Raw genomic sequence first — 986 nt, 5'->3', positions numbered from 1 at the left:
ATTTGATATAAATTTGCTTAAAAGTATACAACTTGTGGTAGTCTTAAAACGATGTCCAACTTCCTACAGGAGCAAAAAAATAAGCACAGTTTTTGCAACCAAACAAAACGAAAATGACACACGGCGTTCACACAAAATAAGGAATAGAGAACCAGGTTTATAGGAAGTTTGAGAAATACTTAATGATTGATGAACATGATGACACTGATTGGCAGGCGGTACAAAATTTGTAGTTCGAATTGGTCACTGAAGGAACCGACCACCGCTCGGAACTGCTTAAAAATTGAATCTGCCTATCTTGCTCGCGCAGAACCCAACGTCAACTTGTCCGCACAGCTGGACAAAAAAAGACGACCGCACTGCGCGAAAAAATTAATCATTTTATGTTTGTGTAATTCTCGGGGAGAAATGTTAAATTTCTCACACATTATTACCCCTTTCATTATCACCCCCCCCTTCATCATTATTACCCCCCCTTATTATTACCCCCCTCATTATTACCCCCATTACCCCCCATTACCCAGGGTAACCGACAAGGACGCCGGCGTCTACGAGTGCCACGCTCGCAACGAGCACGGCGAGTCTCGCCAGAGGATTACCTTCGAGATCGCCGAGTATCCGGGGTAACTGGGGGTAACTGGGGGTAACTGGGGGTAACTGGGGGTAACTGGGGGTAAATGGAGGACTGAGTGTAACTGGTAATTGTGGTAACTGAATCTCTGTTTCAGGGTAACTGGGGTAATTGTGAGTAACAGGGCGTAACTGAGGTAACTTGGGTGCCTGGTGGTAGCAGGGATGGCTTGGGGTGATTGGTTAAAAAAATTAATCATGTAAAATAAAAAATAAATAACTAAGGTAATGAAGTAAATTTTAAAATTTACTCCAGGAAAACAAATCAATAATTAAATAAAATAAAATAAGTAAAATAAATGAAAAATAAAATATAATAAATAAAAAGGAATTAAAATAAAATGATATATTTAATT

At 39.6% G+C, this 986-nt stretch overlaps 1 protein-coding gene across 1 annotated transcript in view; it reads left to right on the top strand.

Moving 5' to 3' along the window:
- The window catches only part of LOC108679348 (obscurin-like), a gene marked incomplete at both ends in the record, with an annotated part of 3,693 nt that extends 3,070 nt beyond the window's left edge, over window positions 1–623 (top strand). Inside the window, one exon of the mRNA XM_018167952.1 lies at window positions 525–623. Coding sequence (XP_018023441.1) covers window positions 525–623 — 99 coding nt within the window. The remainder of the gene's footprint in view (window positions 1–524) is intronic.
- Between the last annotated feature and the right edge of the window lie 363 nt (window positions 624–986).

This window comes from Hyalella azteca, unplaced genomic scaffold, assembly GCF_000764305.2.
Source record: "Hyalella azteca isolate HAZT.00-mixed unplaced genomic scaffold, Hazt_2.0.2 contig15920, whole genome shotgun sequence".
Lineage (NCBI taxonomy): Eukaryota > Metazoa > Arthropoda > Malacostraca > Amphipoda > Hyalellidae > Hyalella > Hyalella azteca.
Note: the sequence above shows the minus strand (reverse complement) of the source record. Positions and strands in the feature narration are given on the sequence as shown.